General features: G+C 61.1%; 8 protein-coding genes across 8 annotated transcripts; 4 read left to right on the top strand and 4 right to left on the bottom strand.

The window, feature by feature from the left end:
* Nucleotides 1-531: 531 nt before the first annotated feature.
* Nucleotides 532-2,046, top strand: PAN0_062c6530 (alcohol dehydrogenase; the record flags this gene model as incomplete). Its single annotated transcript, XM_014798020.1, has 8 exons — nucleotides 532-681; nucleotides 758-821; nucleotides 896-1,010; nucleotides 1,079-1,096; nucleotides 1,190-1,204; nucleotides 1,288-1,375; nucleotides 1,450-1,895; nucleotides 2,010-2,046. The coding sequence occupies 8 exons, from the start codon at nucleotides 532-534 to the stop codon at nucleotides 2,044-2,046; spliced, it is 933 nt and encodes a 310-aa protein (XP_014653506.1).
* Nucleotides 2,047-2,123: 77 nt separating this feature from the next.
* On the bottom strand, nucleotides 2,124-4,532 carry PAN0_062d6531 (uncharacterized protein; the record flags this gene model as incomplete). Its single annotated transcript, XM_014798021.1, has 1 exon — nucleotides 2,124-4,532. The coding sequence occupies one exon, from the start codon at nucleotides 4,530-4,532 to the stop codon at nucleotides 2,124-2,126; it is 2,409 nt and encodes an 802-aa protein (XP_014653507.1).
* A 511-nt stretch (nucleotides 4,533-5,043) lies between these two features.
* PAN0_062c6532 (nucleoside diphosphate kinase 6-like) lies at nucleotides 5,044-5,805 on the top strand (the record flags this gene model as incomplete). Its single annotated transcript, XM_014798022.1, has 2 exons — nucleotides 5,044-5,322; nucleotides 5,407-5,805. 2 exons carry the CDS (start codon nucleotides 5,044-5,046, stop codon nucleotides 5,803-5,805), a joined length of 678 nt encoding a protein of 225 aa, XP_014653508.1.
* Nucleotides 5,806-5,950: 145 nt separating this feature from the next.
* On the bottom strand, nucleotides 5,951-9,022 carry PAN0_062d6533 (barren; the record flags this gene model as incomplete). Its single annotated transcript, XM_014798023.1, has 1 exon — nucleotides 5,951-9,022. The coding sequence occupies one exon, from the start codon at nucleotides 9,020-9,022 to the stop codon at nucleotides 5,951-5,953; it is 3,072 nt and encodes a 1,023-aa protein (XP_014653509.1).
* Nucleotides 9,023-9,825: 803 nt separating this feature from the next.
* On the bottom strand, nucleotides 9,826-10,238 carry PAN0_062d6534 (uncharacterized protein; the record flags this gene model as incomplete). Its single annotated transcript, XM_014798024.1, has 2 exons — nucleotides 9,826-10,019; nucleotides 10,148-10,238. 2 exons carry the CDS (start codon nucleotides 10,236-10,238, stop codon nucleotides 9,826-9,828), a joined length of 285 nt encoding a protein of 94 aa, XP_014653510.1.
* A 345-nt stretch (nucleotides 10,239-10,583) lies between these two features.
* Nucleotides 10,584-12,346, top strand: PAN0_062c6535 (ADL204Wp; the record flags this gene model as incomplete). The annotated part of the gene is made up of 2 exons (XM_014798025.1): nucleotides 10,584-12,130; nucleotides 12,244-12,346. The coding sequence occupies 2 exons, from the start codon at nucleotides 10,584-10,586 to the stop codon at nucleotides 12,344-12,346; spliced, it is 1,650 nt and encodes a 549-aa protein (XP_014653511.1).
* Nucleotides 12,347-12,441: 95 nt separating this feature from the next.
* PAN0_062d6536 (tRNA nucleotidyltransferase) lies at nucleotides 12,442-14,709 on the bottom strand (the record flags this gene model as incomplete). Its single annotated transcript, XM_014798026.1, has 1 exon — nucleotides 12,442-14,709. The coding sequence occupies one exon, from the start codon at nucleotides 14,707-14,709 to the stop codon at nucleotides 12,442-12,444; it is 2,268 nt and encodes a 755-aa protein (XP_014653512.1).
* A 406-nt stretch (nucleotides 14,710-15,115) lies between these two features.
* Nucleotides 15,116-16,335, top strand: PAN0_062c6537 (signal recognition particle SRP19 subunit; the record flags this gene model as incomplete). The annotated part of the gene is made up of 2 exons (XM_014798027.1): nucleotides 15,116-15,160; nucleotides 15,238-16,335. 2 exons carry the CDS (start codon nucleotides 15,116-15,118, stop codon nucleotides 16,333-16,335), a joined length of 1,143 nt encoding a protein of 380 aa, XP_014653513.1.
* Nucleotides 16,336-16,634: the final 299 nt, after the last annotated feature.

Consider the following 16,634-nt stretch of genomic DNA (forward strand, 5'->3'; position numbering starts at 1 on the left):
TGGTCCCCCACCGCAGTACTGACTAGGCGATACCTTGCTTAACTTCGCAGATCGGACGGGATGCGGTGCTTTCAAGGTTCTATGGCCGCAGATATTTGGCGAGGTCCTGAGGTAGAGTATGAAGCACCTTGCTCGCTCCAATATACGGTGGACCGAGCGGCTAGGCGCACTTTGATTGCAGTCACAGTGATTGCCGAACGCTTCGGCGACTTGGAGCGCCGAGCTGGGCAGCTGCAGCCGAGCACATGCCGCATCGCGCTCAGAGCAAAATCCAAGACGTGGTCCATGCTCGCTCCTGGCTTGGCGCCGTGGTCAACACGCTTCACCCAGGCTTCCTGGCGTCGAAAGATGACGTCCGCGGTCCACGAGCGCTTGACGGCGATTTGGACCGGCCACCTTTTCGGCTTCTTACCCCGCGTGGTTCCTGGCTTGACCGCGCACACAGGGGCAGCAGCCCTCTGCATCGCTGTGGTATAAAGAACCCCCAGCTGCTCTGGTCGCGACCGGAGCGGGTCTTTGCACACCACCGCCATGTCGTTCGCCGCCTTTGCCAAGTCGCTTCCTCCGTCCCTGAGCCTCGTGGGGCGCACCGCGCTCGTCACCGGCTCCTCCTCGGGCATCGGCAGACAGACCGCCCTCCACCTCGCACGCGCCGGTGCCAACGTCCTCTGCACCGACCTCGTAAGTTGCTCCCACCCTCCCTCTCCAAAGCAGGGTGCCACTTCTAACGTCCTAATGCTGCGCCGATGTTGATCAGCGCCCCGAGCCGCTGGGCTCCACGGACACGGCCAAATCGTCCCGCACCGTCCCCACGCACGAGCGTGAGTTCAAAACCCCGAACACGACTGGGCTGCTTGGCTCGTTTTGAAAGGTACTGACCTGCTTGCATCTGCAGTGATCCAAACTCTCGGTGGCACGGCCGAATTTCAGCAGCTCAACGTCACCTCCGAGTCCGAATTCGAGGCCGCTATTGCCAAAAGCGTCAGCTTCGGCGGCGGAAGACTCGACATGTAAGTCATGTCCCCCCGCAAGCCCGTCTGGACTGTGCTGACCTTTCTTCCCATCGCGTACAACTCAGCCTCGTCAACAATGCCGGGTAAGCTCGCTTCTCTCCTACCTCACAGACTCCGGAGCCATTCGCTGAATCACAGGCTGTCTCCTTTCGACGTGCTCATCGCGTGGGAAACAGTATCACAAAGTTCTCGTGAGTCACAAGCTCCGCACTTCAGGCAACACAGGTCCTCCCCCAAGAGTACTGACGATCTCGGCATCTTTGCTTGTTTCCAGCGGCGGGATTGAGAACGAGCCCATCGAGACGCTCGACAAGATGATGGAGATCAACATCAAGGGAGTCTGGCTCGGCACCAAGCACGCTGTACGTCTTCGCCTTCCCTCCCCTTCCCACTCTCATGGACCAGCTGGCTGATCTTGGCCGCGTGCATGATTCAGATCCGCCAAATGATGAAGCAGGATCCGATTGCCTTTCCCGCCGACCTTGAAGAGGACCTAGACGACTTTTCCGATGTACCACCCAGCGTTCCACTTCGTCCATCCTACTTCGAACAGGCTGGATCGCCGATTGCCACGGTGGGTCGACGCGAGGGTGATGTCGGCGCACGTGGATCGCGCGGGACGATCATTCAGATCGCCTCGGTGCATGGTCTGATCGGCGGGCCGTCCGAGCCGGCGTACTGCGCTTCCAAGGGTGCTGTGGTCAACCTGACGCGCCAGGTGGCGACCGACTATGCACCGCATCGCATCAACGTCAATGCCATCGCTCCCGGCTACCTGGCAGGCACCGCAATGGTTGCTGATATCAGCCCCGAACTCGCCAAAATGCGCCCCACCTATTGGCCACACCAGGGAACTGCCAGAGACGTAGCCAATGGCGTCTTGTAAGTCCTGACTCCCCTCCCACACGCCTCGTGTGCAACAAGAGGATCATCGTGCTGACTGCAGAAATTGGGCCCCAGGTTCTTCGCACGAGACGCTCCGTGGTGTACGGGAAGCATCCTGCCCATCGATGGCGGTACCACCGCACGCTGATTGCACCACCACCATCCAAACGCAATGCATCCGCTGGGGTAACGGATTGTGATTTCTAGGCACATTTCCGGAGGCCTCTACTTTCCTGCTCCCCAATTCGCTAGACCTGCCAGTCCAACTCCCACAGGCATATCGCCCGTGCCCTGTTGGCCCTGTTGCTGACCCTGTTGCTGACCTTGCTGCTGGCCCTGCTGCTGCCCTGCAAACGGCATGCCGTTGAACCCGCCACCCATCAGCCCCATCATCTGTTGCATCTGTCCCAGATTCGCCATGTTGCCGCCGGCACCAAAGTTGAGCATGCCATTGTTGCCGTTGCCGAACTGGTTCATGCCCATGCCCTGCATAGCCGCGAGCGCCGCGGCGGTATTCTGCGCATTGCTCGTGGCAGGAAAGCCGCTCATCTGACCGTTCATCATGGGCAGGCCAAAGCCCATGTTGTTGAAGCCCATCTGCTGCCCCTGCATGTTGGGGAACATGCCTGCGAGCGCGGCCTGCTGCAGCTGCTGTTGCGTGAGCTGCTGCTGCTGCATCTGCGGAGTCGTTTGCGCCTGCATCTGCCCTTGTTGCGGCTGCGACGGGATCGAGCGGTGCGCGGGCGTGGGCGTCGATTGCACAGAAGGCGTCGCACTGCCCAGTATCGGCGTCCCTTGCATTGCCGCCGCCGCTGCTCCGTTGACACCAGCGTCGGCAGCACCGTAGGCTCCACCAGCCGAGGCAGCAGGCGTACTGTTGGCATTCGCACCCTTCTTGTCCGCCTTGGCAGGCGTCTTCTTCTTGGTCGCACTCGCGGGCGCAGGTGTGGCAGCAGCCGCTGATCCCGCCGGCTTCTTCGCAGCAGCCTTCTTCGGTGAGCCCTTCTTGTCTTTGCCTGGACTCGATGGAGCCGCTGCATCGGTCCCGTTCGCAGCCGCGGCGGCTGCTGCCGCCTTGCCCCCCTTTGCGGGACTCTTGGTTGCAGGCGTAGCCGCCGCGGCGGCAGCAGCAGCGGCTGCAGCGGCAGCGGCCTCTTCCTTCTGCTTCTTCTTGCTCTTGGGCTTGGACCCCTTGGCAGCTGCGGTCTCCTTTTCTTTGCGTTCCTTTTCCTCGCGCTCCGCCTTTTCTTTTTCCTCCTTTTCTTTGCGCTCCTTCTCCTCGCGCTCCTTCTTGGTGAGCTTCTTCTTGGGCTTCTTGGCCGCTGCTGCCGCCGCCGCTTCTTCCTCGGCCTTCTTCTTGGCGGCTTCTGCTGCCGCCGCTGCCTCGGCCTCCTCCTTCTCCCGCTGCGCCTTCTTCTTCTTTTTGGACGGAGGCTTCTTGGCCGTCGAGGCGTTGCCGGCATCGGCATCCTCCTTGTCGTTCTTGGCGTCCTTCTTGCCAGCGGCGCCGGGCGCACCATTGGCAGCACCGGGGGCCGCGCCTGGTGCCGGACCACCTGGAATGGGTCCCATCGCGGCGTTGCGGCCCATTCTCCACCGCTCGATGAAGCCCATGCGGCCGAAGGTGGGCACAAACGCCGTGGCTGCAGCTGCGGAAGCGGGTGCGCCCTGGGCATTGAGCATGGCAGATGGATCCATAGCTGCGGAACCGGATCGCCCGGCACCAGGCATCATGCCCGATGCAGCACCGGCGTGCAGTGCGCCCTTGTGTCCGTGCTGCATGAGGCGCATGATCTTCTCGCGCCGTTGGCGGTCCATCTCCTCGCGCTCCATCTCGATCGAGTTGGCGCCGCGCTTCTTGGACGAGCGGAACGGCGAATCCTGCGACGGACTGTATGCAGACGGCAAGGCGGTGGCGCTGAGCATGAGGTTGGCGATGCGCGTAGCCTGCGGGTCGGGAGTGAGGCAGAGGGGCGGTGCGGTGAGTGCGAGGATCTTGGCCTCGACTTCGAGCGCCTCCTGGTCGGTCCACATGTTACCCGCCATGTCGTCGAGCATCTTGATATCTGCCCACAGCGTTTCCGATGTCGGATGCAGCACGATACGATAGATCTCGACGCCGCCTGCTCCGCCGCCTCTCGGATCGCTTGAGCTCGTGCCGCCAAGCAGCTTGCGCGCCCCGTATCGGCCACCCTCTTGCAGGTAAAACAGACTCGAGGCGAGACCGCCTTCGGCATCGAATCCGAGCGCGGAGCTGGACATCGGATCACGAGTATCTCGTGATCGGAACAGGTCTGCTGCGCTCATGCCCATCAGCTCACGCGGGCCCAGAGGCGAGGCTGAAGCGGCCGCATGGCTGCGATGGTCGTGGACGTCGACGAGCAAGCATCCCTCGAAGAACTTGATGCCGGATTCCGTGAGCACATCGATGAGATCAGCGGGCACCTTCTGGTCGCGAATGAAGCTGAGAAATGCCTTGACAGGCGAATCGAAGAGGAACATGCCATTCTGACGTTCGAAGCGGAAGTGGTTGTTGTGCAGATGCAGGATGAGCGACGGATTGTCCTTGCGATGGCGCCGGAGGATCTGTCGAGTCGTCCGTGAGGTGTTGTACACGGATGCTGTTGTGGCCATGTTGGAAGCGCTGGGCCACCGTCCACGCCTATCAGAGGAGGTGGACGCGGATCAAACGTGGTCGTGGAGACGGAACTAGAGTGCTAAATCCGCAAGTGTGATTGCCGCCATGTACGACTTTCCGGCACGAGTTTTTCGAGCCAATATCGAGCAGTCGGTGGCCGCTGGGCGTGTGGAAGGGCTGCAGCACAAGCGTATGCCGGGGTATGCAGTTGAGTGTTGTGAAGGTTGTTGCAGGGAAGCTGTTGGAGCTGGTGGAGCTGACGGCAACGGCCGCCTGCAGGAACGCCCACTCTGAGCCGGACGTGGCCGTCGAGACGCGTTTCCGAAAGCCGAGTTTGAAAAGCGCTGATTATGAAATGCGTTGTCATCTGGCGCCTAGCCATGCCTCCACCTCGAGACCGCCCAACCTGACACCAACCTTGCCCTGTACCTCCATCGTCCACCAACGACCGTGGGGAAGCCGCTGACGAGCGCATATGTGCGGTAGACAGACCGCGCACAGAAAACGATGTCATTGACTGCATTGGGCTCGCTTGGCGGCCTGCGTGGTTTGGCTGCGCGATGCCAGCCCTCTGGCTCGGCGTCTGCTCTGTCCACCCTGGCCTCCAACTCTTCTCCGGCTGCCAGTGCCACAGCGAAAGCAGCGCATCTGTCAAGCAGAGCCATTTCAAATACAGACAAGTCGCAGGAACTCGAGCTCACGCTTGCGCTGATCAAGCCGTCCGTGTGCTCGTACCAACCGGACGTGTCCGCCATCCTCAAGGAGATCAAGCAGTCGGGTCTAAATGTAGGTTCTTCTCGCCTCTTACTTTCGCATCACTTCCACCGAATGCTGACAGCCCGATTCACCCTCTTGCTATTCTTTTACTAGGTGGCGCGCAGCAAGCGCATCTTCTGGACGTCGAGCGATGCACATGACTTTTACGCCGAGCATCGCGGGCGCTTCTACTACGACCGTCTCATCATCGGAATGATCAGTGGTCCCGCCATGGCGCTGGCGCTTGTTGGTCCCAACGCCATCAAGCGCTGGCGCGCCATGCTCGGTCCCACCAAAGCCTACCGATCCAAGTACGAGGACCCGCAGTGTCTGCGCTCGCGCTACGGTCTCGGCGACACGCGCAACGGCTTCCATGGCTCCGACTCGCCCGAATCCGCAGCGCGTGAACTCGCCCTCATCTTCGACGGCTGGGACACAAACTGGTGGCTACAGCGAGAACAGGGAAGGCTTCCCACAGACCAGGACGGCAAACTTAACCCCCTCAGCTTCTGAATCTTTTCTAAACAAACAACAGGGCCCAAGGCATAATGGTACAATACCCAAGATTACATTGACGTGCAGAAAGACACCTAACACACTCGCAGTCTCACCAAGCCTAAAGTACAAAGAGATTCGTCGTTTGATGAGCCGAGCGAGATCATGCAGAACGGTAGGCTTTGGGGTCCTTGATAATCCGCAGCGCCGAGAGCTTGCCGACGCGCAGCTCGTCCTCCTCGTAGCCCTCTTCGCCCTCGACGGGCAGATCGTCCTCACCACCGAGGTCGTCGTCCTCCATGCTGGGACGCACGATCTTGCCAGCGGCCAAGCGGCCGAAGAGACCGCCCTCCTTGGTCGGCGTAGCGCTCGTGCGGCCGCGCTTGGACCGCAGTGCCTGGATCTGATCCTCGGTGCCGGTGCTGATGGCCAGCCCTTCCTCGTTGGCAAGATGCAGCAGACAGATGAAGCAGAACGACGTCGAGATCTCCTCCATCTTGTCTTGCGGATACGCCTTTTGCAGACCGGACAGCACCGATTCGAACGTCTTGACGCTCTCCGCACCGACAGGCTGTGCATCGACCGATTCCATCGTCTCGTCGCCTTCCCCGGCGGCGCGTGCAGCGACGGCGGCAGGATCGTCGGTGGACGGGAGGATGCCGAGCTCCTTCCAGATGTTCTCCTTGAGCTTCTTGACATCCACGCGCTTCGCCTTTTTGGCATAGTTGACGTACTCGGGCTTGATGCGGTTGAGCTGCTGCATCGACTGTGTCAGATCGCCGTCCTCGCCGCCGCCGACGGTCGCATGGGCCGGCGAGTCGTCCAGGCCGCCCAGATCGGCACCGTTGGCGTCAAAACCGTCATCGGCGTCGTGGAAGAACTGCGTGTCGAACGGCATGCCTCCATCAGCGCCGCCGCCCATGTCGTCGCCGTCCGCATCGCCCCAGAGCTGCGCATCGGCACCAAAGCCGTCGCCTGCACCCTGCGCACCCTTGCGACGCATGTTGATCGCCACGCGAGGCTTGAGGAACAGACGCAACAGCTGCTTCGAACTGAAGTGACGGTCCTCCGGCAGCAGGTACGCGTCCGAAGATGACGCTGCCAGGTTCGCCATCTTGTTGCGCGCGTTGAGCGGCAGCGTGATGGCTGCCGCCTGCTTCGCCGGCTCAAAGATCTCCTTGACGTTGACGGCGCCTTCGTCGGAGAGGAAGTCGATGACGAAGGGTTCCTTGCTCTTCTTGCTTTCCTTGCGTGCGGCTGCTGCGGCTGGATCGGCCGCACCTGCGCCCACCACACCGAGCCCTAGGGGCCCGGTGACGCGCGACAATTTCCAGTGCTCGGGACCAGCCCAGTTGCGCAGAAGACGACGGTCAAAGTAGTCAAACAGATCACTGCCGTTCTCGGCGTCTGCGCCGTCCAGGGGTCGACCGGTGTCGGGGTTGAAGGCCATGGCCATGACCAGGTCCGACGAGGGTCCAGCTGAGGGGTCAAAGGGGCCGTAGCCCTGCACGTCGCCCGTGGTGCCGTCGAGCACGACGGGACCGCCGTGGTGGAAAGCGGGCGCCGAGTCGAGCGCATCGAAAAAGTCGTTGCCGTCGTCGTCGTTGTCGTCCATGGGAGCGCCCATGCCGCCGTCGAAGAAGTCGACGTCTGCGCCTGCATCGTCCAAGAGCGGGTTGACGTCGTCTTGGAAGCCGCCGCCGGCCAGCTCCTCGGAGTGTGCGCGCGTGCTGAAGAAGGCCGGGTTGACCTGGCTGGCCGAGTGGAAGGTCTGCTGGTTGAACTCGTCCAGACCGACGCCGAAGGGTGTGTCGTCATCCTTGGAGAAGCGGAAGTTGCACAGCGTAGGGCAGATGACGCGGCGCGAGAGCATGGATTCAATGTCTTCCGATCCGTCGGCTGCCCCGAACTCGAGCCACTTTGCGCTGAGCTTGGACAGGTCGACCAGCTCGACCTGGTCGTCGGCGGCTGCAGAGGGCTTGGCAGCTTCGGCTTGCTCATCGTCGTCCTCTGCGACAGCGAGCATCCTGTTCATGTCGTCGTCGCTGCCAACACCTGCGACGTCACTGGCATCAAAGATGACGGCCATGGAGGCGTCGACACCGAGATGGTTCATGAGGAGGCCGCTGGCACCGCCCTCGTCAAAGTCGGCGGAGGTCTTCTTGAAGAGGGGATCGACGGTGAACTCGAGCTCGAACTTCTTGATTTGGATGTGACCGAACGTCTTTGCGAGCGTGGCATCCTTGTTCCTCTTCCTCTTGCGGGACGAGGTGCCAGCGCCATCGTCGTCGCCATCGTCGTCTGCGTCGTCATCTTCCCCATCGTCATCGCCCTTGCGACGGTCTTTGCGCGAAGCCTGTTCGAGGTCATCCTGGAGACCCGAGAGGAGCTTGCCTGTTTCTACGACGACCGAGTCGACACGCGAGGTCCACACCTTGACACAGCCATCGAGGGTGCAGGAGGCCTTCTGGAAGTTGATGCTTCCGTCTCCGCTTTCGTTGCGGAGGAGGGACATGTCGTGGAAGTAGTCGATGAGGGCAAAGGACCACGTGTTGGTGGAGTTGATCTTGTTGTCGGTGGCCATCTTCATCCACTCTTCGAAGCTGGATGTGTCTACGCGAAGGGAAGCGGCGGGAGGAGCGGAGCCGTTGGGGTCGGCGGCTGCAGCCGCCGCGGCGGAGGGATGGGCAGACTGGCCACGGGGACGCATGATGGAGGATGCATCGACGACGGCATGGGATCTGGCGAGCGCAGCGACGCGAGAGTTCTGGAAAGCGACCGAGGTGTTTCCTGCGGCCATGACGATGGATGCGTTAGGATTGGAGCGAGCGAGGATGGAGCGGTTCGCGTTGTTCGAGCCGGAAGCCTGACGACTGGCCGGTTGCGATGGGGCCCGCGAGGTTGGTTTTGCGTGGCTGGCGGATGGCTTGGATTTGGAACTCTGGCGGTGGTTGGCGGGCTCTTCCTCGTCGTAGCTGTCGCCGTCGTCTGCTTGGTCCTCGTCCTCGTCTTCCTCTTCGATGTCGTCGTCGTCGTCGAATCGGCCGCGCATCTTGCCGGAAGCCGAGCGCGACTTTGCCGACGTAGATCTAGCTGCATTCTTTCTGGAAGCCGACGACTTGGCTGACGAGAGCGAGGGTTTCGTGCCTGCAAAGGAGGTGGAGATGGAGCGGTTGGCGGCGCGAGAGTCCTCGAGCGGCGCGCGCGATGATGATGACGAGTGTCGCGACGGCATGATGAAAGGATGGCGTCAAAGGCGTAGGAGACGGCGGCGACTAGGTTTGCGCAGGAAGCGCGACGGCGGCAGACTCAGCCGCACTCGGCGCAAGTAGGCGGTCGGAGGGCCAAGTGTTGCGAGAAAGGAGGTTGCAGTGTTGTAAGAAGGATCGTAGGTACGGATGTTGAATGGTGGATGGTGAAGAGATGAAGGTGCTGCAGCCTCGAGCGCGTATGGTCCGGCGGATGTGGCTGCCGGTCGAGTGGGAAAGGGAAAAAGTCGAGGCGGAGCGAGTGTTGGTTGCGACTGTGACTGCGCAGCTTCACTGTGGAGCTGTTGCCGCCCAAAAAAGGCATCGCAGCGACGCGCGTGTTTGGTGCGGATAGAGGGCAGGGGCGGCAGCATGATTCCCTCTCTCTCTCTCTCTCTGCGCGTCGCCTCCCTCTGCCAACATCGACCCGTCTGGCAGCATGTTCAAATTGCGCAGCTCAGCTCAGGGTGTTGGACTGTTTTGTGCACGCTTGATTTTTGGTTGCGCGTCGAGATGCCTCACGTGATCCAAGGTGTCAGTTCCGGTCTAACATGCTCGGGGTTTGCTCCTCGAGCCCATGATGCCACCTACCCAACACTACTGCTTTGCCGTCCACAGCTCTCACGCAACCCTGAGCACTCTTTCGAGAGCTTGACACACCTTTGACTAAACTCCAAAGCAGTACGCGGAGGGATAGTTGATGCAAGCGGCTACAAGTACAAACATATGATAGTGATCCTGGTGGAGGAGGTGGCGCGGAAAGGACCATGGTGCATGGCTGCAAAGAGGTCTACTTCTTGTTCTGGTTCTTCTTCTTGTCGTCTGCGTCGCCATCGGCAGCCTTCTTCATGATGGTGAGCGGACCACCCTTGGAGGCACGGCCGACCATCTCCTGCTCGATGCGGGCAGTGATGGAGGCGGTCTGCTTCTGCTTGGTCTTGGCCGCCTGCACTGCCGCCTTCTTCTTGGGAGCGATGACACGAGCTGCACAGCACACAAAGAGCGGATTAGAGTCGGGTCAGTCTTTTGCTGTTCTGGCCAATGCGGCACACCCGAGCTCGAGGCCACCTTGAGGCCATCCGAGGCTGGTTCCGAAGAAAGGAGCTACTTACGTCCTCGTTTGGGGCCAGACTTGGCCTTGGAGCCGGACTTGGGCGAGGCGGCCGCCTTCTTCGGCTTGGCAGGCTTGAATCCCTGCGCCATCTTGAACTGAACTGGTCTCGGATCAAGCGATGGTGGTGGGAAGCAATGGTCTCGAGCCTCGGAAACGCCGATAGTAGACCTGTCTCGAAAAAAGCAGCCGCACAAATTCAACCAAAAAAATCACGGCTTGGAATTCCCAAAGCGCCGCCACCTTTTTTGAACCCTGCAGGATCACAACGCCGTCAGAGCTCCACATGCACGGAAGTCGGAGGAGGAAGCGAGCCAACTTGGAGCCCTGCGTTGGCTCGACCGACGCTGCTCCACACTCAACCTTCGGTATCGCCGACGATCACCACGTCCATAGGTCTGCAAGAGGGCGACTGCGAGCACACCGAGTCCCTCACCATGGGCAAGGACAAGGACAAGCTCAAGCAGAGCAAAGGCGGCGATGCAGACGAGGCCGAGCCGCCCAACTTTTACTGCCGTCGCAATCCGACCATCCCTCGTCAGGATCAACCCAGGCCGTATGCGTTTCTGCAGCGCATCCTCAACGAGCATCGCATTCGAAATGGAGACATCGAGCTCGACTCTAGCCTCGAGCAGACTACCAACTCGTTTCCGGGCCACTCTCAGCTTTATGACGAGCCTGATTCGATCGCCGTGCAGGCGGGAGCGGGCGCGATCGCGGCAGTTCAGAACGGCCTCAATCTGCGCGAGACGGCAAACACGTTAGCAGAGACGTCGGAATCGAGCGCGGCGGAGAACGGCTCGGAACACGACTCGGCCACGGCATCGAGCTCCGATGCGACGGGTGCTCAGGCTGAGGCTGCCGAGGAAGAGGAAGAGCTGCCTTGGTTCTCGCAGCTCTCGGCCTATCCGCAGCTCAGGTCGGCAGGCATCCCGCTCGTGCCCGACGACGCATCGTCCAGCAAGATGTCCGCGCTCAACGCTGCTTCGTCCAAGAAACGCGCCACCACCGCCGCCGCGCTCGCGTCCGCATCGGTTCACAGCCTAGCAGGCTCCTCGAGGCCAAGCTCTTCTTCGTCGTCCACGGCAGCATTCCTCAACGCTGGCTCGGCGCCTCTCTCTCGCGTCACCTCGCCAAAGACCTCCTACACAGCCGCCATGGACTCTCTGCCTCGAAGCGGGTCGTCTGCATCCCTGTCCGAGGCTGTCTCGCTCTCGTCTAGGAACACCACCCTCGTGACTCCGCTTACCTCGACCCTATCGTCAACAGGCTCCATCATGTCCAACTTGAGTACCGACTCCTACTCTCACGACACACGGTCCGGGGGTATTCCTTCACATTCACCGCTTGCAGCGCCCATGTCGGCTTCCACTACGGCCAGCACAATGTCGCACCAGGTTCAACGCTCGCTTCCCTCGTCTCTATCCACGCTTCCAGGCGCGGGCATCTCAGCTGCCAACGCGGGTGCAGCAGCACCTCTGGACTTTCAGGAGGACTTGCTGCCGCCGGACAACTTTGCCATGGTCAACTCGCACGTCTACCGCTCCAGCTTCCCCAAGAAGAAGCACTTCCCTTTCCTGCGCACTCTCGGCCTGCGCTCCGTGCTCACGCTCATCCTCGAAGAGTACCCAGAGACAAACGCGAGCTTCCTCGACCAGAACGGCATTACCTTTTTCCAGTTCGGCATCCCAGGCAACAAGGAACCTTTCGTATCGATCCCCACGGACAAGATCACCGCCGCCCTTACGACCATCTTGGACCGAAGGAATCATCCCATCTTGATCCACTGCAACAAGGGCAAACATAGGACGGGGTGTCTGATCGGATGCCTGAGGAAGCTGCAGCAGTGGAGTCTGACCACCATCTTCGACGAGTATAGGAGATTCTCGTGGCCCAAAAGTCGCAGTATGGACCAAGAGTTCATCGAGCTCTACGACGAGTCGGCCGTCTGGAGAGATATTGACGTTCGATGGCTTCCAAAGTGGTGCGTGCTCCCTCAACCGCTTTGTGATACTGTGGCGTGAAGCTCAACTGACGCGATTCGATTTCTGAGGATAGGTCGGTGTTGCCACTGGCTTCGCTCAATCTGCACAACAGGACACGCACGATCCGGGACATCGAAGATGCACTCGATGCAGTCCAAGACGACGACGGCGACGACGGTTTCCACGACTCGCTCGCCATTTGGAGGGGCATGTAAGCGCCCGGATTCGCACAGCAACGCATTATACCCGTGCACTCTCCCACATCACATGCATACACACTGGATTGGATTCTCCTGCTATTGCTATGCAGCTACTCGCTCTTCTGGCGTTTTCGGCGGTCGGGTGTCTCGACGGCTGGTTTCTTCTTGGCCTTGTCCGCCTTGCTCGGAGGCGGTGGTGGGCGTTGATCAACGGGCACAATGCCGCCTTTCGCCCACTCTGCCTTGAGCCATTCCGAGCACTGGACCTCGAGCTCGGGCCCACTCAAGGGCTGGTCGTACTGCCATGCGAGCACGAACGTCTGGATGTGCGAGATCAGGCGTGGGTGACAGCCCAGACACGCCGTCACGGCGTTTCCATCCAGCAGAGGCTTCTCGTCCGCCCGCTCTACCAGATTCCACCGCTGGACGAGCGTCCAAAACTGCGCGTACTCGCGCGCGAGTTCGACGATGCGATCCTGCCCCCCACCGAGGTTCGCGTTGAGGCTGTTGAACGATTCTTCCGAGTTGCGCCATAGCTCGATGGCCTCGCCGATGAACGACAGCAACAACGCAGGTTGCGGACGCAGCTGAAGCATCGAATTCGACACATTCGGATTGCGCAGCAGCAGGCCTAGTCGCGAACGCACACTTAATCCGGGCGAAAGATGCAGTGCACGATCGAGCGCCTCTGTATCTTGTGCTGCGGGTGCGTCGCGAGAAAGCGCCCTGCGTCCGAGCGGCAGCAGCTCCAGACACTTGTGCATAGCAGTCACCGGTTCCTTGAGCGTCTTGGTGCCGAGCTTGAGCCCGGTGGCGATGACGCTCTCGCCTGCCCACGCGTTCTTGTTCTTCTTCTCCTCGTATACCAGCTCCCGCAACGGCAGCAGCGCCACCGAGATCCACAACCGGCGCTTTTCTTCCGACGACAGCGCGGCGGACGACCAGCTCGCGACCAGATCCGACGGCAGCGCCTCAAGCACCGCCTTGGCCAGAGGCGAAGCAGGCACCGCAGAGAACTCGCGCGACAGATCCGTCTTGCCAAGCACGTCCTCTGCGTTGCCGCTTGCGTCGGCGAGCGTCAGACTGTGCATCGCCACGTCCTGGTTGATCGGCGCCGCATCGAGCGTGCTCTGCTTGAGAATCGCATCGAGCAGTCGCGCAGCGTTGAGCGCCACAGCATCCGCCAATGGTGCACCCTCCCGTCTCAGCGGTGGCTCGGAAGCGACCCAGAGCTTACCTGCACTCGGCTGCGGGTGGAATACGAGCGGGAAGAGCTCGAGCCGATGCAGCAGGAAAAGCGCCAGCAGCGGATTGGGCCCCTTGAGCATCTTGTCGACCTCGATGCCGAATCGCTCTCGCGACACCTTGCTGACGAGCGCATCGCGGATCTGGTCCCGACCCGACTCGACGCCTGCGCTGTTTCCCGTCGACACTCTCGGGTCATCTGCGCTTGCCAACTGCACTGCGCCCGTCTCGGCATCGCCCGCCGCAGTCAAGCAGCGGATGATCGCCGGATGCAGCTCGTACGCGAATCGGCTGGCGAAGCGCACGCATCGCAGGACGCGCAATGGGTCGTCGAGGAACGTAGTGAGCGGCGGCAAAGGCGTGCGGATGAGGCCGCTGGCAAGATCCTGCAGTCCGAGACCGGTGTGATCTTCGACCTGCCGCGAGTGCACGTTGTACAGGAGCGAGTTGATGGTGATATCGCGTCTCTCTGCGTCTTCCTTTGGCGTGCCAAACGTCATGGTCGGGATCCTCGAGCCCGGGTCGTACGTCTCCTTGCGCAGATTGACAAAATCGAGCGAGAGGCCCAAGACACGCGCGGTGGCGGTCTCGAGATTCTTGCTCTGTTCCGGGTTGGCGGCGATCTTTCCGATCCTGCCCATCTCGTGGCCATCTTCGCGGAAGTAGGGCGACTGCGCCAGGGGCGATGTGGAGAAGGAAGGGCTGGAGAGGAAGTGCTTGAGGTAGAGTGCAAAGGCGTTGCCGGTGAGCGTGGAGAGCGAGATGTCAAGGTCGTCCGAGTCGCGCTCAAGCAGCTTGTCGCGCACCCATCCGCCGGCGATGCGCGCCTCGCACGGATCGGATTCATCGCCGCTGCGCTGCGTCGCATCCACGCCTTCGATCTCGGGCTTCTCGCGCTGGATGTAGGTGCAGGTGTGGTCGAGCAGCTGGCAGATCGTCTCCTCCTGCTCGGTCAGCTGGATCTGCGCATCGGGCCGCATGGTTGACTTGACCAGCCGCTGCGTCGCAGACCCGAGCCTTGTTGCCGGAGTGGATACGCGACGAGGTAGGCCTGAAGACTGTCCAGTCCTGAGCCAGCCGTTGGGTATAAGTGATCGATGTAGCGTGCAGGAGCGAATGTAGCTCAGAGACATGCCATTGACGTGGAGAAGTTGGCCGTCACGAGGCCTGTCCTGAGCGATGTCCGTCTTCGTGTTCAATCGTGCGGGCGTCGTAGGTGAAGGGTTTGTCGAGAGTTGGGTCAAGCTGCTGATAGTGTTGAAGGTATTGGTAGGAGTCGAGGGTCCATTCTTCTCAGCCCTGAAATGCAGCTCCGCCTCCACTCTGCGCAGCACCCGAGCAGCACATTCAGTGATCCGCTGCAAAAGTCCACTCGCGCGAGAAAATTGTGTCGGCGTCACGTGGAAGCGGCGGTTGGACGCAGCTGCACCGACGAGAGTGCGTCGAGCGGAGACGCTTTGGCGTCTTGGACCATCAGGCGTCCAACAACCATCGTGATTGCACTTCAGCTTCGGCGTCGACTGCTGAACACAACTCACCATGCCGCCGAAAGCAGCCGTCGAGGACTTTGACGATGACTTCGAGGTAAGCTTGGCGTCGGCCTCCCTTTCTTGCAGCTCACATTCAAGCGACTGACCATTCGATTTGCGTTTGCAACACAGTTCGACCTTCCAACCGTCTCGTCTCCCGCCGTAGCCCAGGCACAAGCGGGGGCCGGCGCTTCGGCGCCTCAGGCCGACCAAATGGCCGCATTCCAAAAGATGATGGAGCAGATGGGTCAAGCACCCGGCTCGGGCGACTTTGGCTCCACTCGGGCTCCCGTCGGCGCCGACATGTCCGGCGCGAGCGGCTCCAAGGGCAAGGAGGACGGCGAGCACAAGAAGTGGGTGAGCGTGTACCCGATCTATTTTGATGCCAAGCGCCACTACCGCAAGGGCTGTCGGCGCGTGTCGTACGAGAAGGCGAGTCCCTTCCCGACGCAGCTGTGGATCGCCAAGGCCGTTGCGCGGCTGCAGCTCAAGTACGTGCAGGAGCCGTACAAGACGCATCCGCAAGACTGGGAGAATCCGGGCCGCGTCAAGGTGCAGCTGTTCAACGACGACGGCAGTGCGCTCGACAGCCGCTTTGCGAGCAAGAAGCAGCTGTTTGATGCGATCGCCGAGATTCTGCAGCCCAACTGTGGCGGTAAGCCGCCTGCGCTCGAGGCGCGCAAGAAGCGCGTGCGGCCGTCGACGATCAAGAAGGCGGCGCTCGCCGAGAATGCCAAAGCGGTCTCGTCGGGATCGCAGCCCGCTGCGGGCTCGTCGTCCAAGAGCAAGAACAAGAAGGGCGGCAGCAAGGAGGGTGCTGCGGCGACGGGCGGTGCCAAGCCGACACTCACCAAGGAGCAGCGCAAGCAGGTGCTGCAGGCGAAGCGCGACCCGAACCCCAACCCGATCCGCGCCCGGCTGGCCAAAATGCGCTTCCCGCCCACGCTCGAGGCGCGTCTGCCGGCGCACTCGCCCGCGGTGGAGGGCGGTCTGCTCAACATGAATCTGGCGGAAGCCATGGGTGGTATGCCGCCGGGCATGCCTGGTGCCGACGCGCTCGGAGGCCTCGGAGGCATGCTGGGCGGTATGGGACTGGGTGACGACGACGACGACGAGGACGACGAGGACGAGGCTGAAAAGGAGGAGGCGGCGGGCAAGAAGAAGGACCCGATGAACCCGCTCAACCTGGGCCGCAGACAGCGGAAGAAGGTGGTGCGAATCGGGCGTTGAAGTCTTGCCCTGATCGGGACTGTTTTGGAAAAGCGTCGTAGCATTCGCCATGCCACTTGCCAATGCCAATGATTGCAATAGCCACCTCGTGTGTTTGCCAGCCTGTGCACGTGAGTCTGTCAGAAAGCATGTGCACAGGCATAGAGCTCGATCCGCATCAATCTCAGCAGCAAGAGTTCATATTTGACATTGGGAGATTGGCTGGTATCTGCGGCCATAGAACCTTGAAAGCACCGCATCCCGTCCGATCTGCGAAGTTAAGCAAGGTATCGCCTAGTCAGTACTGCGGTGGGGGACCA

The sequence above is a fragment of the Moesziomyces antarcticus genome (assembly GCF_000747765.1).
Source record: "Moesziomyces antarcticus DNA, scaffold: scaffold_v10062, strain JCM 10317, whole genome shotgun sequence".
Lineage (NCBI taxonomy): Eukaryota > Fungi > Basidiomycota > Ustilaginomycetes > Ustilaginales > Ustilaginaceae > Moesziomyces > Moesziomyces antarcticus.